This window comes from Vigna umbellata, chromosome 3, assembly GCF_029865625.1.
Source record: "Vigna umbellata cultivar VRB3 chromosome 3, Vumbellata_1.0, whole genome shotgun sequence".
Taxonomy (NCBI): domain Eukaryota; kingdom Viridiplantae; phylum Streptophyta; class Magnoliopsida; order Fabales; family Fabaceae; genus Vigna; species Vigna umbellata.
The window spans coordinates 21,126,966-21,141,025 of NC_142167.1; the positions used below are offsets into that span (position 1 = coordinate 21,126,966).

A 14,060-nucleotide genomic window follows, 5' to 3' on the forward strand; every position below is an offset into this window, starting at 1 on the left:
ATTAGTACTATTGTTCTTAAACTTAATTATTTACCACTTTTAATATGAATTTGGTTTAGAACTTTACTAAATCAAGTGTGCTAATATTGAAAATATAAATAAAAATCGTCTTTGAGAAGAAAAAAATTAAAATAATGTACCAAACATAGAAAAATAGTGTGAATAAACATTAAACAATTTATACTCACTTCTACATTAAGAATTAATTTAGATTAAATTTAAATTTTCATTTTTTTGATACCAGTTCAAACCAATATTTTAAATTATTTTCATTCATGTTAGTCAAAATTTTCTAATTTTGTCTATGTTTTTCTTAATTAATTAATTAATTAATGTCTTCAAACATTAATATAAAGATATACAAATAAATAAATAAATATATATATATATATATATATATATATATATATTTATGTAACCTTTTAAAATCTATCAAATTTTAATTGACAAAAATATTTTTATATATTATGGATTATAAATTTTAAAGTTAAAGATATTTGAATAATTTATGAATTTTTTAATTTTTTATTTTAAATTAAAAATAAAAATTATTAAAATAATAATTATTTATTTTATTTTATTTATGTCTGTTTAAAATTATGTATGTATTATATTTAATAATAACCGTTACTTTATTACTTTTGAATTATAAACCTTTTAATTTTGATTATCATATCTTAGTATACCTATATCAATTCGTAATTCATAACAAGACTGTTGTTAATTATCAGAATCAAATTAATATATTTATCAATTGTTAACGGTGAAAAATCACTAAAAAATTTCTACAGGTACCAATTTTACTACAGAATAATTTTGGGTATATAAAAAGCTTATTTATTTCAAATAGTTGCTTTTAATTTTTAATGGAACGAAACAAAAAGAAAAGTAAATTCCAACGTGTGGTTTTGGGGTATTATAAGAAAATTTTTTGTATTAGAGATAAAGCAACAGTGCCTACAATTCCTTATTTAAACCAAAGCCCACATCGCCAACTTTTGAGGAAGTGAGTCCACAGAAATTGAGGAACACATATTATCAGTCATGGCTTTGTCGTCACTTATTTCCAATATTCTTCTTCTCCTCCTTTTCTCTTTCACCAAAGAAGCTTTATCTGTGTCAAAGCTTTCAGTAACCGATAATGATAATTACGTTAGCCGGGAAACACTGGCAGAACAAGAAGCCGATAGAGTTTACGGATTACCAGGGCAACCACCGGTGAAATTCAAGCAATACGCAGGTTATATCACTGTCAATGAAACTCATGGAAGAGCACTGTTTTATTGGTTCTTTGAAGCCACTCACAAACCAGAAGAAAAACCAGTTCTATTATGGCTCAATGGAGGTACTTAATCACAAACTCATTTTCACTGTTATTATTATCTCATGGCTAGCTTCATCAACACATAATTGCTTCACGTGAATAGTTTAACCAGAATTTTGTTCTTATCGTAACATCAGAATATCACGTATTAGTATTACTGGTAATGGTAATTACCAGCTGAATTCTGAGTCTTACCAATTGATCATGTGAATGATTGTGACAAGAAAAAATGTTGTTATTCGTATGTTGTCACATAAGAATTCCGTGTCAATTACGATACTTGGGAGTGTGTGTATATAAATCTGGTTAAAGACAAAGTCTTCTTTAGGGAAAGAAAAGGAAGAAAAGAAAAGAAAAGAAAACTGCTAAAAACAAATTCGGAAGCAAACATGGGGCCTTTCCTTAGTTTCTACGACCTAAATTCGAGAAGCTTCAACAAAACTCTTCTGTATAGCTGAAACACGTGCACCCTCATCACATTCTAAGGATGTAAAAGTAATGCTTTAGAACAAAATGTTGCATGCCAATATACGACTCCAGGTCATTCCTTGGCGCAAGTTATGCAGCATTATTCATTGTCTGAATCCTAAAGTAATAACATATAACTAATCAGATTAAATGCAAAACATCATGGTTGGAAAACAAAACATTGAATATAATATTGTTTGAAATCTCACGAGATAAAACCAATTTATAATATACAAATAAATACAAATCTTACTTTACATACCGATTTTGTAGAGTTAAATTAGATTTAAAGTTCACTTCTTAATATCAGAGCTATCGTTCTCAGAGTCGTGTACAACATGTTATGCCAAATTTGATAAGATTGTTTTCTCGTATGATCTCTTTTAATCTTTACCCAGTCATGTTCATGTTAATTTTACACAGCCATTATTCTTATAGAAGAGAAAACCAACTTTGCGACATCCTTCATATTTTGTTATCAGTAATTAATGAGATGTTTCTTGCGAAGTCTGACAATAACAGATTTGAGTCATAGGTTGTGTGATCCTTTTCCAAGTTCATTTGCTTAACTGAGATTGAAAGGTGTAGCTGCTAAATTATTCAGTTGTATGAAAAGTATATAATTGAATGGAGGAAGCATGCTGTTATTGGAAAGTTGACTATAAAGTCTTCAGTCAGTGGCTTCAACTTGCAGCTGAAACTGCCATAATGAAATTGAATTGAAGTAATGAATATTGCTTTGAACCCAAGTGAGAACCCCACTTTTTCTTGTGTTGATAGGAACATAAAGGCAAGAAAACTTTAGATTACTAACACCAGCATAAAAAAAATGATAAAACATTAGCAAGCATGTGCATATGTAAAAAAAGTTCTAACTTTGAAGTTTGAAGATATTCTTCTTGTTCGTTAACTGTTTCGAAATTGTCTATACTAGCTTTGAATATGCTATGATGATAATAGTAAAGTTAATACATTTTACTTTCATTTTTATAAAAAAAAATTGTATTTTATCAATTTAAATATTCTTGGTATATGTAATTTCAGTATATAGTATCCTCTGAAATTATTTAGATGTATAATAACATGGTTAACATCCCATATTTTAAACAGTTCATCATTATTTTTGGAATAAGGTTTAATAAAGTTTAAACATTTCATATGTAAGCACATAAATAAAAAAAATCAATTTAATTTGATCGATATATCCTTTTTTTTCTGGAGTTGTTAAAAATATGTTTAAAGATTAATAATAACATCATTAATACTTTCTCATTTATATCTTTTAAAGATGCAATTTGACGTAATTCTCATCAAAGCATCACTTTTTTTGTCTTTATTCCTAGACTTATTTGTTGGCTACTAATCGCTTTCAATTTACTCCTTTTTATCATATGTATCCAAATTTAATTTCAATAATTTTATTAAAAAGTATTTGGCCCAGATAAATAACCTTGTATCATATATTTAAATTATTCAATAAAACCAAAAAATTAATTTAGAATTATAATAATATGTAATTAAATTCATTTTGGACTTATACACGTTATATTGATATTCATTATTAAATGAATAAAAAAGTGTGGTTGTCACTTCCCCATCTTCGTGAAGGTTGTTAAGCCTTTCAATGATTTTGTTTTATGAAAGTTAAGCTCTTTGAACAACTCCACGTTGGAATCAATGGATTCGTTCATTCAATCTTGGAATCCCAAATCATTACAATTTTTTCTTTTAGATAAATATAACTTACTTTTCTGTTTACAATGATAATTACATGGAAGTTGGAATGTAGCATTACGAACTTTTCCAATTAGATTAAATTTGATTTTTATTTTTCAACTCATTATTACGTTTTGTACCTTATTTTATATATATATATATATATATCACCATCTATAGCCGTCACTTTCGAAGTAGGTTATACGTTACATCTTTTATTTGTTTTTATTAATATATACATTCGTCATGTATCTGATTTATTGATGTATATACTGATTAATTACAAAAAAAAAGCATAAAAGAATTGGAAATATAATAGAATTTCCTTTTCTTTATTTGAGACACTTATTTTTTTCTTCACCAACAAAATAAACAAAACAAATGATATTAAAAAATATTGTGACATATCAATTTTTTTATTAACTTATTATTTATTTATTATTGTACTGAAGTGTTCTAAATCTAATAAAAAACTGATAAATTTAATATATTAAAATATTGTAAAAAATATATATTAATGTATTATTATCTAACTTATTATTGTGACACAAATTCACGTTTCTATATAGAATTAATACAAGGAATATTTTCAGGCCCAGGTTGTTCCTCAATCGGTTATGGAGAAGCAGAGGAATTAGGACCCTTCTTTCCCCAGGACAGTAGCCAGCCAAAGCTAAAGTTGAACCCTTATTCATGGAACAATGGTTGGATAATTTACATTCTTGTTAACTCAGAAGTTGATGTTTTGCACCATAAACATCAACATAAGTATCTATATTGTTAAAAAACATCCTAGAAAAAGTTATGAACATTGTTAACCGATATGATTTCTGCAGCTGTGAATCTTCTGTTTTTGGAAAGCCCTGTTGGAGTGGGATTCTCCTACACCAACACCAGCAGTGACATAATTGAGCTTGGTGACAGCATTACTGGTAATATTGCTGTCACATAACATGTATTTTTAGTCTTTTGTTCTTTTGATTTTATTAATGCTACTGTGTTTTCAACACCAGCTAAAGATTCACACATCTTTATCATCAAGTGGTTTAGGAGGTTCCCACAATTCAGATCACACAAGTTCTACATTGCCGGTGAAAGCTATGCAGGTATATATCTATATATATGTTCTAAAACACAGACCTTTATTCGTTTCATACTAAAATTTGACTTTTCAGGGCACTATGTTCCACAACTTTCTGAGCTTATCTTCGATAACAATCTCAACCATGCTGAAAAAGACTACATTAACTTCAAAGGTTTTCTGGTATAAAATTCTCTCATTACATTACATTATATTGCATTTTACATTAGATGTTTTATATTTATATTAACGTATTAATTTGAGAGAGTGGTAATGTTTGTGCAGATTGGAAATGCATTATTGGACGACGAAACAGATCAAAAGGGTATGATAGATTATGCATGGGATCATGCAGTGATATCGGATGCACTATACCACAACATCACAGCCATATGCGATTTCAATCATCCAATTCAGAACCAGACAGACGAATGCAACACGGAACTGAATAAGTACTTCGATGTGTATAAGATTATTGACATGTATAGCTTGTACACTCCCAGGTGTTTCAGCAACCTCAGCAGCACCTCCACAAACGAAGCCTCTCAAACTTCTTCCAGAATTGTGAGCTTTCCACCAACTTTTTATCTCTAAAGTAAAATTCCTCCATTCACTACATATCGATGTTTTAAAATTTACTTTAAGAATTAATCTTGGACACAAAAAAAAGTAAGCTTTAGTGTGTGTAAATAGAGAAGGTCGATTTTGTAGATCTTACAGAAAATATCTGAACAGAATAGGTGGCAAAGAAAACGAGCTGGATATGATCCCTGTGCATCCGATTACACTGAAGTTTACTTGAACAGACCAGAAGTCCAAAAGGCACTGCATGCCAATGTCACAAAAATTCCCTATCCATGGACTCACTGCAGGTTTTCATCCACCCTTTCAGATTAAGACATTTATTCATGTGATAGGTTAAGTTCAGTTTTATACAGTGAAAAACATCATGAAACTCAACCTTATTTTGTGCTATATTTATTGTTACATGGTAGATAAATCATGATCAAATGAACTATATATGTATTGATGTTGCCTATCTCGTGTTTGTCCTTAGTGATAACATCACATTCTGGAATGACTCACCACAGACCATTCTTCCTGTCCTCAAAAAGCTCGTTGCTGGTGGTCTTCGCATCTGGGTTTACAGGTACATAACATTACTGCAAAAACATATACTTTTGCATGCAAATCAACCGATTTTATAAGAATAAGTTAAGTTTAATATTTATTTTGATTGGTTTCTTCAACAGTGGAGACACTGATGGAAGAATTCCAGTAACAGCAACAAGATACACACTGAGAAAATTGGGACTTGGCATTGTGGAGGATTGGAGTCCATGGTATACTAGCCGTCAGGTAAAGAAGTAATTAGTGTGTAATTAGTGTGTAATTAATCTTATTTTAGTTGTTAAGTTATGAATGAAGAAATTGTTGTGGGGTGTGACAGGTGGGAGGATGGAGCATCGTGTACGATGGACTTACTTTTGTTACCATAAGAGGTGCTGGCCATCAAGTTCCAACTTTCACTCCCAAGCAAGCTCTGCAGCTACTTCAACACTTCATAGATAATAAGAAATTACCATCTCGACCAATTTAATCACTTTTCTATTCATTTAACGTTTTCAAGTTTCTTTGGCGTTATAAGAATGAACATGTCTTGATTCTGAATGTTTAAGAAGCCCACTTTCAAGTTAGTTTTCTTAAATATTACTCTTGTTGTGTTGCTGCAATATCATAACTGTTACTGTATTTTTATTGTGCATTTCCTTTTTGTTTTGCTTTTGGTCGTGAAGATATATGAGAGGGAGAGAGAAATTATTTACAATAATATTATATTTAATTTTATAATAATGATAATAATAATAATAATCGTTTTATTGTTTTTTAAAATCATAAAAAAATAACTATACATACCACTGTGTTTTGACTATTATAAGTAAAAGTTGTTATATGAATATAAATTTTATGTCCAATATTAACAAACAGTTTTAAAAACATGAGAGAAGATTATTATATTTCCAGGTTAATTTGTTTTTTACAACACTACAATTATTCATCATGTATAATTTTCCATTTATGGTAAACAAATTAATTTTATGACGTTCTATTTTAATATAATAAAATTATTAAAATAACACATTACGTAATTAATAATAAAATCGATAATCCATAATCAATGTAAATGTTATTATAATTATTTTAAAATATAATTATGCTCACTTGAAATATATAACTTCAAGAAATTATGGTAAAATAAAGAAACTTAAAGTTTTTCAAAAGATTCTAATAAATGGGAAGAAGAACCTGATAACTAAACAACAATATCAATCTCTTCCTTTTTAAGGTACATTATTAAATGTTTCTTTATACGCTGATACTAGTTATTATTGTAAAAAAAAATACAAGAAGACACAAGTACAAGATAAACTAATTTAAAAAATAAATAAACATATATTAAGTAAACAAATTGTATCGTAATGCATTACACCTCAATAGTCATAAAGAAATAACAGAATTACATATTATTCTAAATTTAATTATCTGAATATATTCATTGTTATTCTATCCTTAGAAAATTCATGTATTTGTGGTAATTTTTAGTCGAATCATTGTCAATAAATTTCAATTTTCAATAAATTTCTGCTTACCACATTCAAGATTTCATCGTTAATTATCAAAATAGAAAGTTAATTATCAAAATACAAAGTTTAACATTCATTTTTGTGACTTATTTTCTTTTTTTTTTGTCATTTCTTCCTTTTGTTGTAAAATAACATAATAATATCATATTTTCATATAATTTAGTTCTTTGATACCTCATCTTGCATTTTAAACTAAAAAAGATTTATTTTCTTATGAAATTCAATTAAATCAAGCTTCACAAGTATTTATTTTGTTGTAAATTTTAAGGTATACTAGACACTTATCATAATCTTTCCATCAAATCAACGTTAACTATAGATTATGATTTGATTTATTTTCTTATTTTAACATCATTATAGATTATGATTTGATTTATAGTAAGTTCTTTTTCTTCTTGTCCTTTCTTATGTTTGTATTCTTCTCTATTTGTATTTTCTCTTACGAAATCTATGAAATTGAAACATCTAGGATTTAAATCATTTTTCCCATCAATTTCTTCACTCAACCACGGAAAGTTATTCTCCAACACATTTATCTTGTTAAAAGAAAAATAAGAAATCAAGCACCATGCAAGACATTTTAAAGCATGCGAGAAGACTAATTACCAAAACAAAACAAAAAAACTTACAAGCTTGGATTTCACATATGGTCATTTGGGTTAATCCTCTACACCTCAACTTCATTAGAAACGAAAAGGAAGAATAGGTTGAACTCTACCACCAAAGATTTCTTTTCTTGTTGGAGAAGAAACGAAAATGGAAAAGAAAGAGAACCAATTTGAAAAAGAAAGAAAAAAGGTTTAGCAAATGTCTAACTTAATACTCAGTAAACCAAAAGAAATCATATTGACTTCTTTTAATAAATATCCAGACGAATAAAAAATATAAAAAATAAAACATTGAATAATTGCTTTAAATACATTAAAAGTGTAATTAAACAGAAAAAAAATGTAACCATAACCAAGTCTTTATATTAAATAATACAAATAATTTTAATTTATTAAAGTCATAAATGTAATAAGTGATCATATTCTTGGCTCATTTCTAAAGTCCCTTCCTTATTTAAGTCCCACACCAACTGCAGAATGAAGTGTGTCCATAGAAATTATGTCTTTGTCTTCACTTATTTCCAATATTGTTCTTCTGCTTCTTTTCTCTTTCAACAAAAAAGCTTTAGCTGTGTCAAAGCTTTCAGTAACTGACAATTATAATTATGTTAGCCGGGAATTACTGGCAGAACAAGAAGCTGATAGAGTTTATACATTACCAGGGCAGCCACCAGTGAAATTCAAACATTATGCAGGTTATATCACTGTCAATGAAACTCATGGAAGAGCATTGTTTTATTGGTTCTTTGAAGCCACTTTCAAACCAGAGGAAAAACCAGTTTTATTGTGGCTAAATGGAGGTATGTACCTAATTCCTTACTCATGAATGATTGTGATAATTAAGTAATGGTAGCATATTCTTATATTTAGTAGCATATTTTAACCAATGTAATCAAATTAAGTATACTTTTAATGTTTAATCTTCGTTCTACCCGGCAAAATTCATACGGAATAATTAATTAAACTTTCCTTAATTTTCAACAATGCTCTTCCTTAACTCAGTTATCAGATAAAAAGGTTTCAGCAACTATGGATATGAGTATGGGATTGGAGAGCCGGAAGCTGTCTTTATCACTTGTTAATGATACGAGATTTGCAGCCATTATCCTATTATCCTTGTCCAATTGGAACTTCTCTATTAAAAATGTTGCCTTATTCCATTGCAATCATCCTTAATCAATTATTTATTAGTCTTTAGCAAGTTACAAATATATTTTTATTGAGTTAATGATCGATTTTAATACGGTTAAGAGGTAAACTTTAAGTCTAATTCAGAATATATCGTTAGCATATATTCTAACTAAGTTATGATATTATCTGAACCTTAAACCTAATTTAATCTCACAAAATCGGTTTATAAGACGCGATTACCAATGTGAGATACTCCAACCTATATGATGAAAAAGCATGAATATTTTCAGGTCCAGGTTGTTCCTCAATCGGTTATGGAGAAGCAGAGGAGTTAGGACCCTTCTTTCCCCAGAACAGTAGCCATCCACAGCTAACGTTGAACCCTTATTCATGGAACAATGGTGGGTCAATTTACATGCTTAACTCAGAAATTGATGTTAACACTAGTATTTTTGTATCATAAACATCAATATAAGTATCTATTATTTAAAAAGATTAAGCTAGAAAAAATGATGATCCTTGTTAACCGATATGAGTTCTGCAGCTGCCAATCTTTTGTTTTTGGAAAGCCCTGTCGGAGTGGGATTCTCCTACACCAACACCAGCAGAGATTTGTACGAGCTCGGTGACGCCATTACTGGTAATGTTACTGTCATCTATGATTTTTCAGTTGCTTCTACAAAGAGTGATTCAGTGATGCTAGTAATTTTCCAACATCAGCTAAGGATTCACACGCCTTCATAGTCAAGTGGTTCGCTAGATTTCCGCAATTCAGAACACACGAATTCTACATTGCTGGCGAAAGCTATGGAGGTATCTATCTTCTAACACTCCAAATATATTTCTTTACGTATGATGTGATTTGCATCTTCTTTTCATATTAAATTTCATTTGTTTCAACATTTCAGGGCACTACGTTCCACAACTGTCGGAGCTCATTTTCGATAACAATCGCAATCCTGCCATGAAAGACTACATCAACTTCAAGGGATTCATGGTAAAACTCTCTCGTATAGGTGTCAAAACAAATCAATGAAGAATAGAAATCCTAAAGAAACTACATGAAACAAATACTAACTTGTTTGAGAAAATGGTATCGGTTGTGCAGATTGGAAATGCAGTATTGGACGACGAAACAGATCAAAAGGGTTATGTAGATTATGCCTGGAATCATGCTGTGATATCTGATGGATTATACCATAACATTACAACCAAATGCAATTTCAAACTTCAAAATCAAACAGCCGAATGCAATGAATATCTGGATAAGCTCTTCGATGCGTATGACGTTATCGACATTCATAGCTTGTACACTCCCTTATGTCTCAGCAACATCAGCAGCACAACCACAAAAGCTTTTTCCAAAATTGTGAGCTTTCGCCTACTATTTTCTGTCTCATTAGTAAAATCCTACGTTAACTGGTAAATAAAACCATATTAAGAATTATTAGTATCTAAACAGAGTCTAAATCTCATTCTTATTAGAAAAAATGAAAAAGTTGAATGATATATATTCATAAATTCATTACTTTAAGGTAATATACAGAGCATGTTGGTAATTTTTTTATTTGAACAGAATAAATGGCCTAAAAAGTCAGTTGGGTATGATCCTTGTGCATCCGATTACACTGGAGTTTACCTAAACAGGCCAGAAGTCCAAAAGGCACTACATGCCAATGTCACCAAACTTTCCTATCCATGGACTCATTGCAGGTTCTCATCCATCTTCTCTATTTTCTTGTTCATCTTTTCTAGTTATGACAGATACAGAAGTTCGAGACATAACATCAACTGATGATATTAATGTTAAAACATCTGTGATCGGCAAATACATACATGATGAACAGAACATGTATTGATGTTGTTGCTTTTGTTCTTGTCCGTAGTAACATTATCGATGGTTGGAATGACGCACCCGCGTCCATTCTTCCTGTCATCAAGAAGCTTGCTGCTGGTGGTATTCGCATTTGGGTTTACAGGTACACTATTTTACTAACATATTTGTTAGTCTCTACAAAAAATCAGAGATAACCGGTTAATAGATTTCAATCAACAACATTCTTGCACGAAATTTCTTTGGTGCACAACGATATCCTGAAAATTTGTTTCTATATACAGTGGAGATACTGATGGATCAGTTCCTGTGACTGGAACAAGATACAGTTTGCAAAAGTTGGGACTGCGCATTGTTGAAGATTGGACTCCCTGGTATACCAGCAAACAGGTGAAGTTCATGTTTCAAATTCAAAATAACCATTTTCCTTTCTTGGAGAGATTAAATTACAATAAGATTAATTTTGATGAATATGAACGAATTTGTGTGTTATTATTGAACTACAGGTTGGAGGATGGAGAACGATTTACGATGGGCTTACTTTTGTGACCATAAGAGGTGCCGGCCATCAGGTTCCGACCTACACTCCCGAACCAGCTCTGCAGCTGCTGCAACACTTCCTTGCAAATCAGAAATTACCATCTCAACCAATTTAATCATCTTTTTTCTCATTTATCTTTTGAATTATGTTTCACAATAAAATTCTTAATTCCAAAAATAGTTTTTTTTTTTAAATAATTGAATTAACTTCTATATAAAGTATACATCATATAAAGAAATTTATAAATTGAATTTTTTGATATTTTGGGTTAAAAATTATATTAAACCTTTTATTGGATGGACTCACGTCACCGTTTAAGAAAATAACATCATCTTGGAACACTTAGGGTGTGTTCACTTGGGGAGATTTGGAGGAGATGATTTGGGGGAGATGATTTGAATGGATTTGTGTGGATTTGAGGGTAATTTTTGAGTTGTTTTTTTGAGTGGATTTGTGGGTAATTGAGAGTGGATTTGGAAGTAAAGTTTATGAGAATTAGTGTAGGATTTGATTGATGTGATAGATTTTAAAAATAAGTTTAATTGGTAGAAAATGAAGATGACCAAATTACCCCTAGTTATAAAAGTATTATAAAATGTAATTTTCTATTGTTATATTTAATTGTATAAATGTTTATGAAGAGGAAGAAATTAGAAATAATATCCTAGAACCAAAGACAAAGAACATGCATTTTCACAACTTGAAACTTGAAAACAAATTCTAATTTCTTTTCAGAATATTATAAGGCAGAAAAGGACAAAACATCCACCACAAGACATACTTCTCATTTCTTTCCCTTCTATCAGTATTCTAATCAATGGTATCACTTTTGCGGGACTTAAAAATGATCACCAAAAACAAAGTCTGATTCCAACACTCAAAATCCATATTTCTTAAATTTATAGCACATCATATTGCATTCAACAAAAGAAGCTCCCATACTGGAATCTTGGATCCTAACTTGAATGCAAGTGAACTCTGAAGAAAGAATCCTCCAAAATAACTGTTACAAACTATTAGCATTGTGTTGTTTTAAATTATCTTATAATAGAATAGATTAGAGGTAAACCCATATCAGAAAATATTTGGGTCATGCAATAAACCAGTACAAGAACTCATCTTTCGGGATACTACATGCTAATTCATTTACCCATATGCAATTACACTATAATAATTTATAAATGCAAATTGAAGAAACTCACTTGGAGTTCCGGCCGGTGGTTGCAGAGCTGGGACCGTCTTCAAACGCTGGAACCGGAGACGCTACAGTGTAACCGAATACGCGGTCTTGGACAAGCTCGAATCGGTTACAATAACGTGTAACCGAATACGCCATTAAACGAAGTTTATAGAGAAGCAGTAACCGGTTACAACTTCGTGTAATCGAATACGTTGTTGGAGAAGATAACCGGAATAGCAAACTTGTAACCGAAAAGGCCTGCAACTCCTTCACAAAGCTCCAACCGGATACCCTCTTCTTCTTTCCGAATGTACAGCCGTTATCAACCTCACTTCTTCAACCCCTGCTTCCACGTTTGGTCACCTTCATCCAGTCCCTCATCATCATCAACAACGTTCTTGCTCTTTTGTCTTCCTCCTCAACTAAATCACCTGCTTCTACCTGCAACAACCATATCAAAATAGGGAATCAAACAGGGAATCTCGCCAGGCTGCAAAAGCAATTTCCAAATTAAAAAAATGCATGGCCAGACGACAGTGTAAACTGGGTGATCACATCTGCAGCCACAGTCTACTTTACTCTTCAAACCACAGTACATGGCTTCTTTCTCGTGAAAGCAAAGTGCATGTGTTTATTTTTTACTTATTTAATTTCCTTAGAATCGGTTAAGTAAAATTAGAATCGAATAACGTTATTTCGGTTTATGGAAGCACTGGAATTATAATTTGTCGTAGGGGCACATCAGACTTTCTGTCATAAATCGTCGCAAATCCTCGCATATTAGCGAGAGGACTTCGACCTTGTAATCTCGCAAATCGTCTCCTTTCCATCTCAGCAAATCGTAGCAAATCCACTAAAAAGAACAACGCGGTTTTTCAAAATCCATCCTCGCTTATTCGCGTGAACAGTAAATTCACCCCAAACGAACACAGCGTTATAGTTAACTTCGTTACTCACAGAAAGACCAACGACGTATACGCACCTAAGTTTAAGTAAAACGTGACATTCATTTTATTAATTGTGATAGGATTATCTAAATAAACTAACAAACTAATTTAAATAATCTTTAGTTTAGAAATTAAATTTCAGATATTTTAAATAATAAAATAAAAATCACTGATTTTACGATATTATTTTTCAGTAATCGCTGAAGGTACTCGTTTGTAATTAAACATATTATTCGTGGATATGAATTCTCTTAAATAAACTATTAAATTTAAAATTCATTTCGTAATATTTATTTTAAAAAATATTATGCGAAAGTTTTTATAGTATAGCATACCTAAATTACTCATAACAAGATACTAAGATAGTAAAAGTTTCTATTGGTTAGGTATGAATTCTCTTAAATTAAATTTTAAAAATAAGTTTTGTTTTAGAAATTTAATTTTATATGATTTAAAAGAATATTAGTTATTAAATTCTATATTAGAAACCAAGTCAAAGATGATTTTTAAAAAATTATTATTAAATATTGAAAAGCTTCCATTTCATAACATACCCAAATTATTTATAATTAGAAATAGTAAAAG

At 30.3% G+C, this 14,060-nt stretch overlaps 2 protein-coding genes and 1 long non-coding RNA gene across 3 annotated transcripts; 2 read left to right on the forward strand and 1 right to left on the reverse strand.

Annotated features, from left to right (window-relative positions):
• The first annotated feature begins 989 nt into the window (after nucleotides 1-989).
• Nucleotides 990-6,354, forward strand: LOC124837743 (serine carboxypeptidase-like 34). The gene is made up of 10 exons (XM_047313205.2): nucleotides 990-1,345; nucleotides 4,102-4,212; nucleotides 4,345-4,440; nucleotides 4,522-4,614; nucleotides 4,684-4,772; nucleotides 4,875-5,153; nucleotides 5,325-5,461; nucleotides 5,647-5,739; nucleotides 5,843-5,948; nucleotides 6,040-6,354. Exons 1-10 carry the CDS (start codon nucleotides 1,045-1,047, stop codon nucleotides 6,187-6,189), a joined length of 1,455 nt encoding a protein of 484 aa, XP_047169161.1. The 5' UTR covers nucleotides 990-1,044; the 3' UTR covers nucleotides 6,190-6,354.
• Nucleotides 6,355-8,341: 1,987 nt separating this feature from the next.
• LOC148201896 (serine carboxypeptidase-like 34) lies at nucleotides 8,342-11,530 on the forward strand. Its single transcript, XM_088109910.1, has 10 exons — nucleotides 8,342-8,642; nucleotides 9,264-9,374; nucleotides 9,518-9,613; nucleotides 9,694-9,786; nucleotides 9,882-9,970; nucleotides 10,082-10,342; nucleotides 10,550-10,686; nucleotides 10,860-10,952; nucleotides 11,092-11,197; nucleotides 11,314-11,530. The coding sequence occupies exons 1-10, from the start codon at nucleotides 8,342-8,344 to the stop codon at nucleotides 11,461-11,463; spliced, it is 1,437 nt and encodes a 478-aa protein (XP_087966036.1). The 3' UTR covers nucleotides 11,464-11,530.
• A 683-nt stretch (nucleotides 11,531-12,213) lies between these two features.
• On the reverse strand, nucleotides 12,214-13,455 carry LOC148201897 (uncharacterized). The gene is made up of 2 exons (XR_015785026.1): nucleotides 13,084-13,455; nucleotides 12,214-12,969 (listed from the first exon to the last, which is right to left on the reverse strand). It is a non-coding gene; the product is annotated as an uncharacterized LOC148201897 (long non-coding RNA).
• Nucleotides 13,456-14,060: the final 605 nt, after the last annotated feature.